We start from the raw sequence: 20686 nt of genomic DNA, 5'->3' as shown, positions 1-20686 counted from the left end.
TTAACAAAAACACATAGAGATGGAGACGGAAGGCACAATGGCGGATGAAAATTGGTGTCACTTCATCGGATGGTGGAAGGGTACGACCTTGTGCGAAAGAGGTGGTGGACGATTGCTTAACGAAAGAAGAACACAAATAGGGATGAACGGCTGCGCTTCGAATGAAACGGTGAGACAACGACAAGGAGTGCGACTGCTGGATGTTGACTAACAGTGAACGAAGATGGCAACGGCTAGGGTTTGATGAGGGAAAAGAATTTTCTTTTGGAAAAGATGATGAATAGTAAATTGCATGCTTCCTGAGGGGCCTCTAACATAAAATAATAATAATAATAAATATTATTATTATTTCCTTTCTTCCTAATTATTTTCCTTTTTCCTTTTCAAACAAAAAAATCTTTCTCCCTCCATTTAATATCTCATACCTTTCCCTCTTCCCAAAACATAATATATCTCCTAAAATAATTATATTATTACTAATAATATAATTATTCTTAACCTTCCATAACTTAATTAATTATTCCTACACATATATATAATTATCCATAATTTCACCAATTTAGTCAGCCACTATCAAATTTTTAACAACACCAATTTCCTAATTTCCAAAATTAAATAAATATTCATCCAAAAATATTTAATTAATTCTAATTTCCACAAATCAAATAATTCTCAAAGTAACTCCCCAATAATTCCAACATAATTAATTTAAACTAAGACAATTAAATTTAAAAATTACCTTAATTTTTGGGACATTACACTTTAAGCTTTCATGATCTGTATAGATGATAAATTCTTTTGGCCACAAGTATTGTTGTCAAACTTGCAAAGTTCTTACAAGTGCATGTAATTCTTTGTCATATGTTGGGTACCTAAGTTGTGTTCCATTTAACTTTTCACTGAAGAACATGATTGGCCTATTTTCTTGCATTAAAATAGCGTCAATCCCTATTCCACTTGCACCACATTTAGGTTGTGTTTGGTTGGGATTTTGAAGAGTTTAATTTTGCAAAAATAATTATTTTGAATAAAATTGTAGTGTTTGACAAATTCAAATAATGCATTTTTTTTAGAAATTGATTTATAAAATAATTCATTTTAGAGAAATCATTAAAAACATATTTTTAGAAAATGAATTCTAAAGTGATTGATCGAAAATTTGCTGATTTTTTCATTTTATATGAAAATTATGAAAATGGCCTCCATACTACCCTCTCCTCTCATTTTTCTCCCTATTTTTGACCTAGTTGCGGAAAACATCCTTCTCTGCTCACTCTTTTTTAGGTATTTTCAATTTCTATCATTTCCAAACGATCTTTTTAATTGAAACCCACTAATTTCTCATCCATCTCGATCATTACAAATCACACTTTCTAGTTTTTTTTAATAGACAGATTACTTTTCATCTGACCTTGCTTCGGGGCTAAGCTTTGGATACACGAGCCTAATTTTTTTTATTCCATCATGTCGTTTTCTTGATGTTTCAGCGTCGATTCTTGGTGGGTTACGCTCATTTTTGGGTGTAGTGATTGAACTACTTAAGGTTAGTGTATGTTATTTTGATTTTGTTCTCGTTTTCTTCTTCTTCTTTTTTTTCTTTTTTTTTTTTTTTTGTGTGTGGGGATGATTTGTTGTTTTTAGGACTTTTTTGTTGTATTACCTTGTTCTGTAATCGCTTGTGTTTTTGGACTTTTTTTCCCTCTAATCTCTCTGGCTTGTTCGTTTTGACTTTGCATAGGTGTTTCTAATTTTCATCTATTTATTTATTGTTATTTTCCACATTAAGGTTCATGGGGTTTAAGTCAAAAGCATAGATGGGTGGGTTTGTTAAGATGATGATTGACAGTTGTAGATTCTCTTTTTCTATTTCAATGTTGTTTTCTTCTGTGAACATCATTTTCCAATCTAACTTCTCTAAATAATAACCGTTTTTACTCGGCTAATCAAAATTTTTCAAATCTTAGATGTGCTTTTTCCTCTGGAAAATTGGCATCTAGATGCCGTTATGAATGTGGCAACCAATTGATAAAAAGGTTATGGGCTCAATCCATGATGGGCACCTACCTAGGAGGCTAGGTAGGTTGTTTCGTGAGATTAGTCGAGGTATGCATAAGCTAGTCGGGTACTCACAAATATTAAAAAAATGTGTAAACCAATTGATATCTATTGCAATATAAAATTTGAACTCTACAAGGCTAGGGCAGTTCTGTTTTAGACTTAAATGTATGCTAATAATATTGGTTACGTTGTGATAAACAAATGGGATTGCTACAGATTGAAATTTACATATGGTTACAATTACACGAACCTAACATCTTTTAGTTGTTTTACCTCTTCTTAATGTGCACTTCATCACAATAAAAGTTCTCATACTATTATTTTTTCAGTTAGCATGTTGTATATATTTTCAAATCTTACATTCTTGTATGCATACAATGTTATAGATTCTTCTACACTTTCGTTTCTAATCCAAAACAAAGGAAGGTGGTTCAAAAGCACTACTTCTTGTATTATGGGTCTTGTTAGGAGACTTGAGTTTCTTTCCAATTTTCAAACCAATAGCCTTTGGTGTTGGCTTTATCTTTCTTTTTAGTCTTTCTTTTTCTACAACTTCAAGCTTTTCTTCATGGGAAGATTTCCTTGTTTTCATTCTATTTTCAACACCTGAAACAAATATAAAATAAATTTTAAATTGGTATAAAATAGTAATAAGAAGTTAATCACATGTATTAATTTTAAATCTTATAAAAGTAGAGAATTTTGTTACCTTCGTTTTTCCTTTATCATTCTTTTTCCTTGTTTTCGTTTCTCTGGTGTCTTCAACAAGCTATTAAATATAAACAAGTTTATTAGTTCAAGTATATTAGCTTTACATCTTATCAAAATAGATAATTTTGTAACCTTTTATTTTCCTTTATCATTTATTTTCTTTGTTCTCGTTTCTCTTTCTTCTCTACTTTCTCCATTCTATTTACAAAACATACAAAACAATCATTATCTAATAAAAAAGATTTAAAACCATTTGTGTATATTATTAGGTACATACTAGTATATCTTCTTTATTTCCTTTTCGTTGATGTTTTTCAACAATCTATTATATACAAGCACGCATCTTCACAATTTATTAGTGATTGTATGAATGAGAGTTTTAGATATAGCTACAATCATTCCACACCAAAGGATATCCTACATCACATGTGAATGAATTATGGGGTTAGTGTTAGTTATTATAAATCTTGAAGGGAAAAGGAATCCATTATTAAAGAGATGCCAGTGATTCTTATGACTTGATTCCTAAATTCTTTTTGAAGCTAAAAGAAATGAATTCGGGTTTTTTATTTTCATTTACATTATTATGTAATTTATGAATCTTATAGTAACCAGAAAGTAATCTATAAGTCATCTATTAGTAATAATTTTTTTACTATTTTTTGTAGGGATGTGGAATATGAAGTAGATTCAAATGGTCATTTCAAATATTGTTTCCTGGCTATGAAGCCATCAATTGAAGGTTGGACATATTGTAGACCAAACATTTCTGTTGATGGGACATTTTTAAAGTGTAAATTTACTGGAACATTACTGACTGCATCAACAATGGACGGTAATAGTAAACTTTTTCCCTTTGCTTTTGGTATAGAGATTCAGAAAATGATGCTTCATGGATGTGGTTTTTTTAGAAATTAAAGGTCCGTTTTGGAGCTCGAGAAGGTTTGGTACTTGTTTTCGATAGGCATATAAACATTACTAAATATTTTTTGAATGTCTTTCCATCAGCTGAATATTGTGTTTGCATTGAACATCTCTTAAACAATTTGAAGCTTTCATTCAAAGATTCTATGATAGATAAACTTTTTCGCCAGTGTGCAAAGTTTTATATTATTGATGATTTTGAATTGAATATGATAGATAAACTTTTTCGCCAGTGTGCCAAGTCTTATATTATTGTCCATCCTCATATTCAGTTCAAAATCATCAATAATATAAGACTTTGCACACTGGCGAAAAAGTTTAACTATCATAGAATCTTTGAATGAAAGCTTCAAATTGTTTAAGAGATGTTCAATGCAAACACAATATTCAACTGATGGAAAGACGTTCAAAAAATATTTAGCAATGCTTATATGCCTATCGAAAACAAGTACCAAACCTTCTTGAGCTCCAAAACAGACCTTTAATTTCTAAAAAAACCACATCCATGAAGCATCATTTTCTGAATCTCTATACCAAAAGCAAGGGGAAAAAGTTTACTATTACCGTCCATTGTTGATGCAGTCAATAATGTTCCAGCAAATTTACACTTTAAAAATGTCCCATTAACAGGAATGTTTGGTCTACAATATGTCCAACCTTCAATTGATGGCTCCATAGCCAGGAAACAATATTTGAAATGACCATTTGAATCTACTTCATATTCCACATCTCTACAAAAAATAGTAAAAAAATTATTAGTAATAGATTACTTATAGATTACTTTCTGAATACTATAAGATTCATAAATGACATAATAATGTAAATGAAAATGAAAAACCTGGATTCATTTCTTTCAGCTTCAAAAAGAATTTAGGAATCAAGTCATAAGAATCACTGGCATCTCTTTAATAGTGGATTCCTTTGCCCTCCAAGATTTATAATAACTAACACTAACCCCATAATTCATTCACATGTGATGTAGGATATCCTTTGGTGTGGAATGATTGTAGCTATATCTAAAACTCTCAATCATACAATCACTAATAAATTGTGAAGATGCGTGCTTGTGAGAAGAATGAACCGTCATAGAGCAATTATGCTCACTAATATACTTCCGAATCATCCACAATTCATTGCGTTTATAACGTGATGCCCTAAGAAACCATTGACAACCATCTTGACTACATACCAACTCAATAGCTTTTGAATTTGACCTTATAGTTCTAAATTCAAAATTGTTCTTAATAGCTATAAACTGCAACGATTTCAACAAAATTTCCTTACTACCAAAGAAGTCTTTCTCCTTCAAAGACAATGCAGAAGACATATTATCAACATGGAAATCTTTAAAAACTTTTAGTTCACCTCCAAAATCATATTCATGTACAGAAGAAGAATAAGCAATTGAAACCTCTGAAAGTGTATTCACAACATGCACAACTAGAGGATATTTTGTAAATTGATCATTCTTAACCACAGTAAAAAACCAACATATATCTTTATCTTAAAGAATCTTAATAATGCATTGAACCCCTTTAGTACCCAAATTCATTAAAACTGAAAGTTCAACAGGTAAATTAATAAGAAATTCAGTTTGTATGAACTTAACAAAAGACTGAAAATCCTTTCCTTCTTCAACTAATACACCAATAGTTTAATAACCTATATAACACCGTTGATCATTCCATTGACCACTGTGGAAAACAACTATTAGAAGTTTAACCATGTCTAAAAAATGTTGCAAAAATATAAAAAGTTAAATTAAAGTATACACAAAATAATAATCTAATAGCAATTATATGGCAATCATATAGAATTAGTTCACACAGGTATGAAATCATATTAAAATCAGATAGAAATCAGATGTTAATCAAACTAAAAATTTAAACTATCTACATACCCTTATTTTCATAAGTTCTAAATGGTAAACATAACCACAAACAATGAAAAAGCATATAAAATCAACGAAATCACAGATTGAACAAAGAAATCAGACTAATAAAATAACACAGAAGATTCATATTTTTAATCAGCATTCGTTAACTAATGAGTCATTCCACCAAAGTCACATAGTTGCACTCTCCTCACTATAGATATATTTGTGTTCATCTGATATAACCATGATCAGTAAGTTAATCCTTCACAGGTTGTTCGTAACCTCGATTGGGTCAAAATATTGTTTTACCCACTAGAAGAAATCTGGTCTTTAATGTCGGGTGGAAAAAATGAAAAATGAGCTTTAATGTCGGTTTTCAAAAGGCGGATGTTTAATGTCGGTTTTAAACCGACATTAAAGATAAAGCTTTAATGTCGGTTTAAAACCGACATTAAACATCATGTTTTTTAGAACCGACATTAAAGGTCTTTTTATTTTATTTTTTATTTTTTTAATTTTGTAAAAAGTTGAATTTTTCTCTCTCTTACTTTACTCTTTTCTCCTTTCTTCTCTACCAAACCCTACGAAAGAAAGGCTTTCTCTCAACATTTCTTCCCTTTCTTCCTTTCTCAATCTCATCAATTTCTTCCCTCTCTTCTCTGATTAGTTGTCGTCCCCACCATCACAGCCATCTCTCATACCCAGCTTGTGCTCGTTCGTCGTCGTATTTCTTGTATCATTTAAAAAATCTTCATTCTCTCACTTTGCATCTAACCATTAGGATGTGGCGCAAAATTTCCTGTTCAATGGCATCGACGAGCTTGAAAGCAAAAGGTTTCTGAATTACTTTCCGGAGTTTCGCTGCGAACATGGTACAATCAACACGAAACGTAGTATGGCAGGAAAGTCTTACGAACATCGACCTTGGGATGAAAGAGGTGAATTTATTGGAGATACTATCAAAAGTTGATGTTAGTTCTCTGCCTTACTAATGTTTTTGGTTAAGTAAATTGATGTAGGTGTAACTTGTACGTTAGACTGAGTTCAGAGTTTGTTAAGTTATTGTTTGCACGCAAGTAGTTGGATGCACTGCCATTGAAGTGATCAATTTTTCAATGAGCCACAACAATTTTTGGTTTGTTCTATGAGCTCATCCAGTATTCAGATTTTATGTTTATTTTGCAGCATGTCTTTATGAACTATTGTACTTTTAGTTGAATATATATATATATATATATATATATATATATATATATCTGCGTCACTGGCCTTATAAGGAGAAGCATCGAAATGGGGAAGAAGAAGAAGAAGAAAAAAAAATAGTAAAATTGACAGACCCATGTTGCTGGAAAGAGACATGTGGATGCTGGTTTTAACTTAGAAAACAGAAAAGAGGAAATTTTATTATCATCAAATTGAATTTTGGATGAACCAATCATCAGTTGCAATGTAGTGGCCCTACTTTATTTTCGCCCTTTCAATGATCAACAAGTCAAATTGTGTCATTTTCCTTATGATTTTTCTTTAGGAAAAAGAGTTTTTAAATGGAGATAAAGTAGAAAGTTCAGTACTAATTATATTAGAAAAGAAAAGAAGTGCTTAGGACCATGTATATAACATCATCTTTTCAGTGAATAATCATTAGTATTTTAATAATGGATATGAAGTTGCTCAATATAAGAAAAGGGACCAGCTGTAAAACAAACTCCATTTTGCCATAAAATGTATATTATCCTTTTATGTTAAAAGATCCCAAAAAAGTAGTGTTAATCTTTTTATTTGGTGGGATTCCTAGATGTTTGAGCATTTAAATCCTCGTATGTTATAGTGAATGGATGAATAATAGTTGATTACAGCATGAAAAATGACCATTTCTAGATTGTGTGAGCGTTTTGTTTGGTTTTTTAGTATTATTTTTGTGAATGTAGGTTGTTCAAAAGATGCAAACTCCTAAGGAATGTTGGTTTTAACATAGGAAACATTTTGTATCATTGTATTATTTATTTCTTTTGCCATTAAACTAAAAGGTTTTGGTTAATATTTATATTCTTCATCTAAGACTTGCTACTATTCTGGTATATAGGTGATTAAGGGGGTTTCCCATGTACAAAGTAGAAGAATGGGCAGTAAACTGAAGTTTGAACTTGAGAGATTTCTCAATTTTGATTTGTGTTCTTCTCCCTATACTCAAACAAATAAACACAAAGAAGGACGCTGAGCTAGAAACAGAGGCCATGGTAAAAGATAGTATTAGATTCATCAACTTTTGGTGTTATATTATTAATTCTGATTTAAATCTGAATTTGTTATTTGTTTGCAATTGGTATATGTTGCTAAAAAAATCAACATCTTTTAGTCCTTTTTGCTTACTTCTCTTACGCTGTTTGGTACTATCCTGCTTGGACATTGAAATTGCATTTGTATTAGTGCATATTTTTATGTTCTTTGATTGCTAAGTCTTATGAATCAAAATTTACTTATTAATTGTTTTAGGTTTCGTGTCTTAATGTCAGGTTCTGCTGTGACTTCAGTTTTCTGTTGTGTTGGCGCACTTGCTATAATGGGTTCTCTACAACATATTGACAAGGATCTCCTTGTCTAGTGATTATGTGAGCGGCAAGTCAAATCTGGAGGTCCTAGTGGTCGACCCGAGAAACTTCTTGAATGTGGGTTCGAACTCCTATTACATACTCTAACCAATTCTTGGCTTGGAAGTTATTCATACTCTCCCACTCACCAACTTCATTGTGTTGCTTCAGTTTTGCTACTCACGGTGGGTTCTTTGAAACTTGATCATGATTGACAGAGTTTACTGGATTAATAAGGAAAAACTCATTAAGTTCATCTTAGACTGTCAGTTTGTTAAGCCAAATCTTCTTTATCTAGATTGGATTTATGTATAAGGGGTAATTATATTGCTTTTAACGAAGTTAACTTCCATAACATAACATAACTATTGAAAGTTTCAGGACACAGAAAATGATGGTATTTCAGACAGATCGGATGGTGCTGTTGATGTCTACCACACGTGCTTGAACAGAATTTTCTTGAGCAAAAAAATAGTATCCTCCAACGCTATCGATTGAATTAAATTATTATTCTTTCAGAGATTAGACGATGCATGTCATGGAGGGATTTTAAGGAGTACATTGATTTGAACACCAACTTTGTAATTGTTTCACCTTGTTTTTCTTTGTAGATGTCTGTTTCATTTTAAATTTAGTGAATGGCAATACTTTTATGAAGCCTGACAATATCACAGGGATACTTGCTGTAGCTTACTATAGAATGAGTCATTTTATATGTAGCAGTTGAACATAAAGTTCCTTTACAATAAGAAATGAAAACGGGAAGACTTGTGTGGTCTATGAAATCTTCCTTTAGGTGTTAATCGGGATTTTGCCACCTGCTCCTTACAAAAAGAAGTATCATGTCCAAAAATAGACTAAAGTTCCTAGTGTTAGTTCCTAATGTTGGTATTCTAGAGTATCCAGCTTTGTCCTATTGTTTATCCTCATAAAAGATGTAGATCAACACAAAGATAATTTATATTTTTTTCTTGCAGAGACTTGCCTCTGATTTTCTAGACAAGTATATATTTCTGGCTGTTGGAAGAGTGGGTTCGAGCACTGATCTAATTGCTCAAAGAGTTGAGTATGTTCATGAACCTCACAAGAGAAGTCATTTATTGGACCTTCTTCACGCACAGAGGGCAAATGGTGTGCAGGGCAAGGTATATGTTCCATATTTTTACATCATTGTGAGGATTTGGGTTGATCTAGTTTTCGTTTTTAAATAATAATCACTTATTTTATTAATTGATCTCTAATTGACTTGTGCACTCCTGACCTCATATTTCTAGGAAAGGATATTAAATCTTAGGCATTGATCATTTATCTTTTTCCCAAATTGCTAAGGAAAGAAGATTCTTATATAATTTCTGTATTGACAGCAATCTCTTACTCTGGTTTTTGTGGAGACAAAGAAGGGAGCTGATGCTCTTGAACATTGGTTATGCCTCAATGGTTTTCCTGCCACTACCATTCATGGTGATAGAACACAACAGGTTAGTACGTCAGTTTTTGGCATATTTCATTCATCGAGAAATTGTGAATGCTCTGCTCCATCAATACATGGTTTTCTCCCCTTATCTTTAAATGGATCCCTTATTTTTAAGGTGGGTCTATAGGTCAGTGGTAGAGCTATAAACCTCAAAAATAAATGAAAGGAACAGAAAAAGGAAATAAAAAGGAGGAAGGAGGAAGAAGTAGCTTTTAATAGAGGAATTCTTGGTTCTTTTTATGGTTTAATTTGAACTTGGGAAAATTACTAAAGTTTTTTCTTTTATTGGACCTATTGGTAACATCAATGGAAATGTTTAAACCTCTATTTGAACGCTTGTTTCTCATTAAACAAAAAAGAAAGGAAAGAAAAACCTACTCGAACAATTCATTCCACAAAGCTAATTTCAGTTTTGAAACTAGTATTCCATAAGGAAGCTATTAATTAAGTTGATTTGGATTTTGCATTGTAGCCTGTTTTTGGCTAGTTAGTTCAGGGTTAATCTCAACATTTTGGAATCTAACACTTCATAGAAAGTCCTGGTCAGTCTGAGTGATGAGATTTCTTTCTAATCTACACCTGCACCTGCTCTTCTACCTAATTGATTGATTTCTTTGCATAGTTCTTTTTTTTGAACTCTTGGACTCACATGTAGGTTTTGGTTTGTGATATGTGGTTTGCTTGCTTTGAACGACCTTTTTTTCTCTTAAATAAGTTGGTTTCTGTTTTTTACATTTTTGTTTTGTTTGTGATATGGGTACTTAGTTACGTAGGTTTCGGTTGCGAGGACTTGCAATTATAACTAGGTCATAACATTGTTACTTATCAATTCAACCATCTTGATGTCTTTTACAGGGAGCTATCACTAAACAAATGACTACAATAGAAGAAATGGTTGCAAGTGAGTACAATTAGCCAGACCCTCATCTTTATGACAAGATCTTGAAGATGGTCATTTGTGAAGCGTTCTAGTTTGCTATTAGTTTCAGTTTTAGTTATTGCTCTCTCAATATATTCTTTTTCTTTCTTTCTTTCTTTCTTTTTTCCAAAGGATGATTAGTGTATAATAATTAAGATTCATAATTTCTTTGTCTTTGGAGCCAAGTTGTATATAAATGTACACATTATTAAGATTTCATTTTGTATATGTACAAGTAAAAGATTTTATTTTTAACTATTTGGTGTCATACAAAATGGACAATAATGCAAGGATTTAATAAAAATAAATTTGAAAAAACGATATTAAAGACAGCTTTAATGTCGGTTAAAAAAAAAATTAAAGACATCTTTAATGTCGGTGGAAAAACGACATTAAAGATGTATCATAAGTGACATTAAAGACATATTTAATGTCGGTTATCCACCGACATTAAAGATAAACCGACATTAAAGGCCTTCAATAACACCTTCAAAGATGTCGGTTTATAATCGACATTGAAGGCCTTTAATGTCGGTTTATAACCGACATTAAAGATGTCTTTAATGTCGGTTATAAACCGACATTGAAGCCCAACCGACATTAAAGCCCTTTAATAACGCTCGCAAAGATGTCGGTCGCCAAGTGACATTAAAGGCCTTTAATGTCGGTTTTAAACCGACATTAAAGGCCAGTTTTCTTGTAGTGACCCTCGAGACTACATCTTGTTTCTTAAGTCCTAATGATCCACTAGTAAATATTTGGTTTAAGATTCAACTTATAAATCGAATTCCTCTCAGGGCAATGAGAGGGTGGGATCCCTTGTTCAAGACTTGAATTTAGTCCTTAAGGAAACAACCTATCTGCTAACCATAAAGCGGGTAGAAGTGAATTTCGTTTTGCACCCTATGTCCCTAGCCATCCACTCATTCTTACTCTTGAAATGGGAGGTTTTCCGGGCCAACGCTGTTGAGCTGCCCTCACCTGTGTAGATCTAAGGATAGTACCATTTGAATAGTTCATAGTTAGCTCAAGATTAAGATTAAGTTACCTAGGTCATCATAATCGAAATAGTCAATTTATATAGTCAACGGTGTTATAACTTAAAAGTAACTATTTATTTTTCTTGGTTCTAGTCTTATGCAAACTCTTTACATAGAATGCCCCCACTTCCATGTCTCTAAATGAATGAATCAAGATCACATTGTTTGTACTAACTACAAAGCATGTCGTATCCATAGTATTCTCGAAATAAGGCCCCCAACCTTATTCATACACTATAGACCGTTAAGTTCTCAATAACCACTTTATTGAACAGAATATAATTTTAACTACAAACCACGAGTTTTAGGACATAAATTCCAACAAGGATTACACTCAAGGGAAAGGGAGAAAAAAGAAAAAGAATAGGAGCAAAAGGTAATGTAGCAAATAAACTTTGCGATCAATTGGAACATGTGTGTGTGGATCAATAAATAATAGGAGAAGAGATTTTCTAGGTTGTAGTATGTTTGAAGTGATGAATGTTTTATGAGACATACCTAGAATTGTAAAACACGATGAGCTTTTCATGAAAGCTATAGGTATCTTTACAAAAAGGGAAAATAAAGAAATGTTCGTAGCGCTACAAGGGCCTAAGATTCAAGTTGCATGGTTGAAGCAAAAGAAAGTTTGTGACCTTAGATATATAGGAAATGTTTTCTTGTAGACAATTACCATTTTTTAGTGTTATTTTTGTTATGAATGTTTTATCGTTAAAAAATAGTTAGGATATTTGGTTTCTAATTTTGTTTTTTAATTTCTTTATGTTTTTCAGATGTCATCTAATTATTACAATACTGATAGCATTAATAACAAAATATTATATTGTTAGGATATTTGGTTTATAATTTTGTTTTTATTTCCTTTATGTTTTTCAGATGTCATATGATAATTACAATAATGATAGCAATGATCATTATGACGAAAGCGAGGTTAAATATGAACTCGATCAATTAATAAAATTGGGATGTGGTCCTATAGTGCTGCAGTACATCATTTTGTGATTCATGTTTGCAAAGAGCCTTGTAAGACATCTTCTCACACTGGTTATAATTTTGTAATAGAGATCTTGAATGGTAGTCTGTGATTTTAACATGTGTTTTACGTTTGTTTGGGCTGGATGGAAGGGTGCTGCTCATGATACTCGAATTTTTGTGGAGGCATTAAGAAGACCACGTTTAGGGTTTCAATATCCACCAAAAAGGTTAGTATATAAGAATAGATACATGAATGTTCAATATATTTTTTAAGTATTTACTTTTACTATTAAGTGTTTACTTTATTATTTCATAAAAATATTATCTTGTAGATTCTGGTTATCCACAAACGAAAGGATATTTAGGTCCTTATAAAGGCAAATGATACCATCTTGTTGATTTTTTATGTGGAAGCTAACCAAGAGGCATGAAAGAGGTATTCAATCATAGACATTCTTCACTAAGATGCACAATTGAAATAACATTTGATGTTTGGAAGAATAGATGAAGAATTGTTTGGCAAATGCATAGTTTTCCATTTGACAAACAAGTAAAAATTTAACTTTATAAGGGTTCATTCAAAAATAGATTTTGAATTCAAGCCTTATGACGACAACGAGATGCTACTATCTTCAAATGATGAAATAAATTATGAGGATGTCAATGAAAAACATAAAGGTTTAGTTCATGAAATAGAGATGAATGAAGAACGTGATCAAATTGTGCAACTTCTCATGTTTAGTTGATATTATATTATTTATGAAAATTTATTATTATTATATTTTGTTGTTGGAGATCAATTATACTTTTTATGATTATGAATTTAAATATCAAGATACTTCTACTTCTAAAATAAAATTATCTAAAAAAATTTAATACGAAAAAAACAATGCTTGGTTTTAACTTAACTAATTTCAAAATTTTAAAACAATTAGTTTCAAGATATCGTGCAATTAATTTCAAAGTATATTTCTTTTTAAAAAACCAAAATATATGTATTTCTTTATGAATTTATGTAATAGTGTTTAGTAGTCCTTTATGGTAATTTGAGTTAAGTATAAACATTTTTTGGTATATGACAAACCAAACAAAATTCACGTATAAACACTTACAAAAAAAAAAATCTAACGAAACATGTAAATGTTTAAATTTTAAACTCACTTTCAAGAAAATGTTTAAAAGGAAATGTATTCTTGAAAAAAAACATTTTTTCTAAACAAACCAAATGCACCCTCAACCTCAAAAGATTTGTCAAAGTTAGGCAAAGAAAGATAAGGTGCATTAGTTAATTTATCTTTTAATTCATTGAATGCATTTTCTTGTTTTTCTTTCTTCCATTCAAATTTCACATTCTTTTTCACAAGTTCATTCAAAGGCGAGGCTAGCTATTGAAATTCTTAATAAAATTTCTATAAAAAAGCCAAGTCATGAAAAGATCTCACCACAGTGGCATTGGTTGGTGTGGGCCACTCTCAAATAGCTTTTACCTTTTCTTCATTAACTTTAACACCATCCTTTCTAATGATGAACTCTAAGAAGTTGGTTTGTTCTACACAAAAACTACACTTTTTGAAGTTGACATAAAATTTTTCTTTTTAAAGTTTAAGCAAAATAGTTTTGACATGCAAAATATGTTCATCCAAGCTTTTTGAGTAAACAAGAATATCATCAAAGTATACAACAACAAACATTCCAATGTATTCTCTCTAAACATAATTCATTAGTCTCGTTAAAGTGCTTGGTATGCATTAGTAAGACCAAAGGGCATAACAAGCCACTCATAAAGACCAAATTTTGTTTCGAAAGCTGTTTTCCACTCATCACCCACATGCATTCGAATTTGATGATAACCACTTTTAAGATCAAATTTTGAAAGAAAATTGCACCATGTAATTCATCCAACATGTCATCTAATCTAGGAATAGGATGTCGATACTTTACCATTATTTTGTTGATGGCCCGACAATCAACACACATCCTCCATGTTCCTTCTTTCTTGGGTACCAAAGTCACCGAAATTGAACAAGGACTCATGCTTTCCCTCACATAACCTTTGTCCATGAGTTCTTCTACTTGCCTTTTAGTCTTTTTGGCTTCGGTTGGATTGGTTCTATAGGCAACCATATTTGGAAGAATTGTCCTAGGTATGGAGTCAAATTGATTTTCAATTCCTCTTAAAGGAGGTAGACCTGTTGGTGCATTTTCTTATGGAAACACGTCATTAAATTCTTGCAAAAGAGACTTAAAAGCACTAGGCAAAGCACAATTAGAATTAGTCAGCCACTAAACACATTTCTTTGCACACAAGTACAAAATTTGGTGCTTCATATGAAAACAAGTCTCTCACTTCCCCCTTTCTATAACAAAGCTCACTTTCTTTCTTTTTTCCTTAAAAGCACTTTTTTTCCCTCTTGATTTTCATTTACTATTTTCCACTCTTCTCTCCTCTTTTGTTCTTCAAATTCTTTTCTTTTCTTTTCTAACTTCATTTGATCACATTAGACTTCAAGTGGAGACAATGTAAGCAAAGTAAACTTCTTCCCGTTTAAAGTAAATGTGTATTTATTCAACAACCCATTGTAGGTGACCTCCCAATCATATTGTCAAGGTTGCCCCAATAATATATCACCTGCATGCATTGGTACTACATCACAAAGGACTTCATCTCTATATCTTCCCAAGGAAAAAGAAATAAGAACTTGGGAGTTTACCTTAAGTTCATTTTTGTTTGTCAACCATTGAAGCTTGTATGGTTTTGGATGTGGACGAGTAGTAAGTTGGAGTCTTTTTACGAGAAAAGTACTTACCACATTGGTGCAACTCCCATTATCAATTACCAAGTTACATGAAGTTCCTTCAATCAAGCATGTTGTATGAAACAAGTTCTCCCTTTGATCTTCAACATTTTCTTCCTTGATTTGTATATTAAGTACTCGTCTTACAACTAAGGATATGGAGCTACCTCCTTCAATGTATTCATCATCATATGTATCAAATTCTTGGTCAAGCTATGCATCATGCTCATCATATTCGTCTTCCGAATAAACTTTTCCATTTTTTACCACCATGAATTTTCTATTGACACAATCTTTGCTCCTGTGACCAAACCCTTTGCAATTCCAACATTGAATTGAACTAGACTTCTCCTCTACCTCTTTTAAAGCTTTGTTCTTTTTAGTGTTGGAGCTCTCGACTTCAATTCTCTTGGCAACAACAAACTTCCCTTTTGTTTTACTCCTATTTACAAAACCATACTTGTTGCAAACATTAGAATTTGAAAAAGTATTAGACTTAGAAGTATACCTCTTGGAATGCTCATTTTATTCTCTCAATTGTACTTCAATTTTGATTGTACAATGATACATATCTTCCAAGTAAATATGTCGACTTCTATTAACAGAATGAGCAATTTCTTAATTCAAACCTCCAAGAAATCTAGTCATGATTTCTTCTTCTTCTTCTTCTTCTCAAATTTTCGCTCTTTTCATCAAAGTTTCCATTTCTTGATAATATTATGCCACACTTTTTGTTCTCTACTTCAAAGCTTGCAATTTAGTTTTCAAATCTCGTTCATAATGTTTTGGAACATACATTTTTCTCATAGTATTTTTAAGTTCTTCCCATGTTTCAATGGGATCTTCCTCTTTCCTTCTTCTTTTGGATTTGAGATGTTGATACCAATTTCTGACATGGCTAGTGAGTTCGACAATGGCAAGTTTCATCTTCTTATTGTCACTAAATGTGTTGCAATCAAACACATGTTCTATCTTCCTTTCCCATTCCAAGAATCCCTCCGCATTTGCCATTCCACTAAAGGATGAGATTTTAAGCTTAATTCCATTGCCTCTATCTTCATTAACTCTTTTGACTTTATGAGGTTGCATAAGATTATTTCTTTGCCTCTATCTTCATTAACTCTTTTGACTCTACGAGATTGCATAAGATTATTTCTTCCTCTTCCTCTTATGTTTCCTCCAACTTATCTTTCTTGTTCAACTAAATCAACTACTTTCTCATCTTCTTGCAAGGCACGTTCTTCTATTTGATGTTGTGCCCTCCTTTCTTGTCTATCTTCACTCATCAATTCTATTATTCCTTGAATGGCTTGAAGAAGGGCCATAGTAGGATCTTGTATTTGTGGTACTCCTTCACCTTGTGACATTTTCAAGTTAATAAAAGGATCTCACCACACTTCTCACCAATTTCACTCAAGAACACTCGTGTTTATCACTCAAAGGTAGACTTTTGGTACTAGATCGAAGATGTAAAGGTTGACATTTTCTTTTGATGCAAATATCACAAAAAGTTCAATGAAAATCAATTCAAATGAATAACTCTCACAAACTAAAACTAGAATGTAACTCAAGCTTTAGGATCCCAACAAAAAAAAATTTGAACAAAAAAAAAGTGTTTTGGATCTTCCATTTTTTTTACTACTTTTTTTTCTTTTTCTTTTTTTTCCTGATTTGTTTTAATGATCCAAAAGCAATTTAAAGAATATTTGAAGACAAGTTGTAGTATGTCTTGTAATACATGCAAAAAAAAAAAAATGGAAACAAAAATAAATTGAAACAAGTAAGGATAATTCACCTTAAGAGTGAGCCAAAGATGATAATCAAATGCTTTGATACCAAATGATAAGCGCCAACTATGGTTGTTTGATGCAAAGCTAGAGGTCCTTCTAGAATCCTTGCAAACACCAATAAAGAAAGCTACTTAGATCAAACCTAGAATCTATGATGGTAACTCTTAGTTCCTATGAAAACTCACCCCAAGAATAGTTTGATTAAGATTAATTCAATGAATTGATTTTAACATCAAATCTAAAGCAAGATTAAAAATATAATACCAAAAGGGTTGATCAAGAAAGTCGTCCCAAATACAACTCTAGAAAGATCAGAAGTGATTAGAGCTCTAATTGTATGTACTTATAAAAAACTCAAATGAGAAAATGGTATGATAATACTATATGATGACAATGTTGTGGTTGTTATTAATCAAGAAGGAAATCCAAAAGAAACTCAAATTTTTGGTGCGATTGCTTTATTGAAATTGAGCTCAAAGAATTTCATTAGCACTTGAAGTATTATCAAATAAGATAGATCGTGAGATAGTTATACTATTTGAATGAAATGAATTAGTAGATTGTGTATCACGTATATACCGTTTAAAATTCATAACTATTTAATAAAAAAAGAATGTTGATTAGATCGAAATTGAAAGTAACCAAGAATTTTCCTTTCTCATGGGTAAGGACAGACTAAGACAATAACCTCTATTCCTAATGCTGACATGAATAGATAATGAATAGTTCGAATACCATCTACTAACATCTCTGAAAACGTAAGGCTTTGACAAGAAGGTTTTATTGAAAACGTAAGAAAACATTTGGAAAGTAACAAGCATTTTTTGGTTTGAACCTTACGACATGGTCTCTGAATATATTCTAATTATAAAAAAATTTCATGCTTTTTAATATTGATATTATACCTTTTCGAGAGGATTATGAGTCATTTATAGGCTAAGTGATCTCGCATGGGGTGAAAGCCCAATAGGCATCACTTAATTGCTAATTAAGAAAATGCATGCATGGGGTGGAAGCCTAAGAACCATTCAAATACACATAAATGTCTTTTGAAGAAAAAGACTTAGAAATTTAAAACAATATTGCATATTAAATTAAAGGTCAAATTGAAAAACTAAAAAAAAAAAAATGTAGAAAGTTTTCATAATGTCTTAAATAACTTTTCTAGAACTTTTCCCATGTCATCTTTAATCCATTCTCATCTTGACTCATTGAACTAACATTATATATAATTTTTGACACAAAATTATTCGTCGCTTTATATGAATTTGCTAGCCTGTGAAAGTGTAGTGTAAAAATCTCCTTAATCTTTTTTTCCTTGTTTCTGGTAATTGATCTTTCGGGCACATGCAAAGGTTATATTGTTTAATTCACATCATCTATTTCGATACTTTTCAAATGATGAGATAACCTTTAAAAAAAGTGTATCAAATAATTTTTAAAGGTTTTTCAAAGGTTGTCTTGAAAAAAATAATCGATTTTCTTTAGTGACGAATATATATATATATATATATATATATATATATATATATATATATATATATATATATATGCTGAATAACTAACTATTCTTTTGTATATACGACAAAGTACGTGTATATAGTATATAACAACCTAAGATTTGTATATATTCTAAATACATTTGTATAAATCTTGTATATATTTGAAGTACATGGTATATATTTTAAATAAACCTTATATAATACATAAAAAATGAAACCTGAAAAGCAAAATTTGTAAATATAATTCTACAATAAATGATCATTTTGATTAAGGATTTAAAAATACATGAGAATAAAGAATGTCTAAAAATAAAATACTTGGGATTACAATGTCTTGGAATCAAAGATGACTGTGTTTTGTTGTGCATGAAAAATGTTATTAGAACTTCATGAAAAAAAATTAGGAAATCTTATACACTTAATTTTACAATAAATATCATTTAATCTATTAATAAAAATTAATAATAATTTTAATTATAAATATTTTAAAATAGAGTAACTTATAATTAAAACTAACATATTAATATATTTAATCAACATCAATGTGACGACCCAAGTTTTCAGACCCAAGCCGTTAACACAGAGACCGCATTGAGCCGAGCCTCTAAGTTTCCGAGCTGCGATTTTCCTTCAGTGCCTGCTGATGTCATGCTGACGTCATCACCTTGGTTTTTGTGTAGTATTAAAAAGTAACAATTTGAAGGCCTTTGTTGGTTCGATTTGGGCGAATTTGGTATCGTTTTTCATAAATAAACATGCTGAATCCAATTTTGGAATCTAAATTACAAGATTTACAACTAAAATGTCTAGAAACGCAAGGGCTATTACATTTTGATCCTATCAAAATAGTAAATCTTTGACTAAAATTACATCAACATTTAATTGAAAAAATAGCTAGATGCACAATGTAGATCTCATTAAACCAATGCAAAATATTAAAATTTCCAATGAAAAATTGAGATGGCTCTAATACCAATTGAAGGGAGGAGAGCCCCTGCATAGCGAAAAAACTAATAGAAGCCATAATCTCAATTTAATTGGAATTTTAAAAATACTAAATGCAATAACAAAAATTATTAAGAAACTAATTTTTAGATTCTAAGGTTAAGCATGCTTTCGAAATTAAAATTAGACATTACATAGAAAAACAACTTACTCTCGTTGACGACTCTAAATCTACTAAATGCTGAATTTGGGACACTACCATTTGGAGAACTTCTTATTCCCTAAGCCAGAGATCTTAGTTTGTGGGAACCAAAATTGGAAGGAAATTTTTTTAGAGAGAATTGCAAAGTACAGAGAAAACCTTTTCATAGAAAAACTAAACTCATTACAAAAGAAAGGGGGGTTTGCCAAGGTAGAGATGTGTCAGTATAAGCCAGGACTATGCTGGGAGAGGCTACGTCGTTGCAGAAATGGATGTCGGTAAGAACTTCGTGAAACAAGCATTAGGGAACTACCAGCGTCTGGTAGCGACGCCGCAAATAGGTTACTGCTGACGTCGTCAAGTACATCGGCGTACATGAACCATTGACGCGACGTCGGCAGACCTTTTGATGGCGCTGCGTCATGAGAACAACCATTTACGACATATAATGTGCGTCATGAAATCCTTATTATATTTCTTTTCTTTTATTTAATTTTAATTTTTTTTTTGCAAATTGGAATTAAATTTGATTTAAATTCATAAAAGCAATAAATGTAAATCTAATAAAATACCAAATGAAATTTATATTAAAAATAATTCAAAAATACACGTTCGTATTTTAGAAATTACATACATAATGAAAATGAAAAACTAAACACATAATGTAAGCATTGGTGTCCCATCAAAGTTTCCCATGCCTTCGAACCTACAATGACATAAAATTAAGCTTAAATATATATCACCGATAATATAAAAATAAAGAACGTAAAAGTTAAAAATTACGTACTTAAATGAAATCAAGGTCCTCTCGAAGCTCGAGAGAGGTCTTTAATCATTTTACTCATTTCTTCCATCTGCCGAGTTGTTTTTCTATCAAGTGAATACTT

At 31.3% G+C, this 20686-nt stretch overlaps 1 protein-coding gene and 1 long non-coding RNA gene across 8 annotated transcripts; both read left to right on the top strand.

Annotated features, from left to right (window-relative positions):
• The first annotated feature begins 1372 nt into the window (after positions 1 to 1372).
• On the top strand, positions 1373 to 13403 carry LOC127148601 (uncharacterized). The gene is made up of 4 exons (XR_007819692.1): positions 1373 to 1543; positions 12467 to 12613; positions 12716 to 12792; positions 12898 to 13403. It is a non-coding gene; the product is annotated as an uncharacterized LOC127148601 (long non-coding RNA).
• Positions 6134 to 10726, top strand: LOC103495694 (DEAD-box ATP-dependent RNA helicase 52-like). 7 transcript variants are annotated; one of them, XM_051082691.1, is made up of 8 exons: positions 6137 to 6507; positions 6589 to 6704; positions 7653 to 7806; positions 8083 to 8342; positions 8539 to 8738; positions 9135 to 9302; positions 9522 to 9635; positions 10487 to 10726. In XM_051082691.1, exons 5-8 carry the CDS (start codon positions 8691 to 8693, stop codon positions 10544 to 10546), a joined length of 390 nt encoding a protein of 129 aa, XP_050938648.1. In that variant the 5' UTR covers positions 6137 to 6507; positions 6589 to 6704; positions 7653 to 7806; positions 8083 to 8342; positions 8539 to 8690; the 3' UTR covers positions 10547 to 10726. The 7 variants fall into 7 exon arrangements, 6 of the variants coding, with proteins under 6 accessions (XP_050938648.1, XP_050938646.1, XP_050938649.1 ...); XR_007819691.1 differs by lacking the exon at positions 6589 to 6704 and having other exon boundaries at positions 6134 to 6540; positions 8539 to 8631; XM_051082689.1 differs by lacking the exon at positions 6589 to 6704.
• Positions 13404 to 20686: the final 7283 nt, after the last annotated feature.

Source organism: Cucumis melo, chromosome 3 (genome assembly GCF_025177605.1).
Source record: "Cucumis melo cultivar AY chromosome 3, USDA_Cmelo_AY_1.0, whole genome shotgun sequence".
Taxonomy (NCBI): Eukaryota; Viridiplantae; Streptophyta; class Magnoliopsida; order Cucurbitales; family Cucurbitaceae; genus Cucumis; species Cucumis melo.
Note: the sequence above shows the minus strand (reverse complement) of the source record. Positions and strands in the feature narration are given on the sequence as shown.